The sequence below is a fragment of the Penaeus monodon genome, chromosome 29, assembly GCF_015228065.2.
Source record: "Penaeus monodon isolate SGIC_2016 chromosome 29, NSTDA_Pmon_1, whole genome shotgun sequence".
NCBI lineage: Eukaryota > Metazoa > Arthropoda > Malacostraca > Decapoda > Penaeidae > Penaeus > Penaeus monodon.
Window position 1 is genome coordinate 34,103,908 of NC_051414.1, and position 778 is coordinate 34,104,685.

The 778-nt window shown below is 38.8% G+C and overlaps 1 protein-coding gene across 1 annotated transcript in view; it reads left to right on the forward strand.

Moving 5' to 3' along the window:
- LOC119592197 (tyrosine-protein phosphatase 10D-like) overlaps positions 1 to 778 on the forward strand; it is a gene marked incomplete at its 5' end in the record, with an annotated part of 14,889 nt that overhangs the window by 8,308 nt on the left and 5,803 nt on the right. The window contains 1 exon segment of the mRNA XM_037941030.1: positions 234 to 486. Coding sequence (XP_037796958.1) covers positions 234 to 486 — 253 coding nt within the window.

Genomic DNA, 778 nt, shown 5'->3' on the forward strand with positions numbered 1-778 from the left:
TTTGTGCCTGTAATATAATCACGAGCAAATGAAACAGAATTATATTATCATACATCATTTTATTTGTATTCAAATGGGCGGAGAGGGCATGTCTTTCCTTCCCCAACCTGGACCACACATGCCAACTAACAGCCAGGGGGAGCTTCAGCAGGAAATAAAGCCAGGACTTAGACCACCTCCATGGGTATATATCAGTAATGACGATTCAAAATAACATACTTCTTTTTCTTCAGTCGACCTGTAAACCTGCAAGACTTCGTGGCCTACTTCCGATTCATGTCTGCCGATTCCGAGTACCGCTTCTCTGAAGAATATAGAGCTCTGCAACATGTTGGTCATGATATCCCACACAACGCTGCTGACCTCCCTGTCAATCGGCCCAAGAATCGTTTCACAAACATTTTGCCTTATGACCACTCACGCTTCAAACTGCAGTCAACAGATGACGAAGAGGGGTCGGATTACATAAATGCAAATTATGTGTCGGTAAGCCTTTTGGTGATTTATTTCTTTTAGTGTGCTTATGGTCCAGCATCTAGATGATAAGTAATTTCATATGACATAAAGTATTACAGGTCAAGAAATGTAAAACTTCTAGGGCAGAGATATATAAGGACCATTCATTTCTAGATAGCAGTTTAGCTATCAATTTATTGTGTTTATAGATTTCATATTTGTACTTTGATTGCAAGAGCATTCATGGGTATATAAAACTCACCCTGTGAATTACTGATTAGTTGCCATTGAATTTAATAATAAACTTCTGAGTCAGACTAAA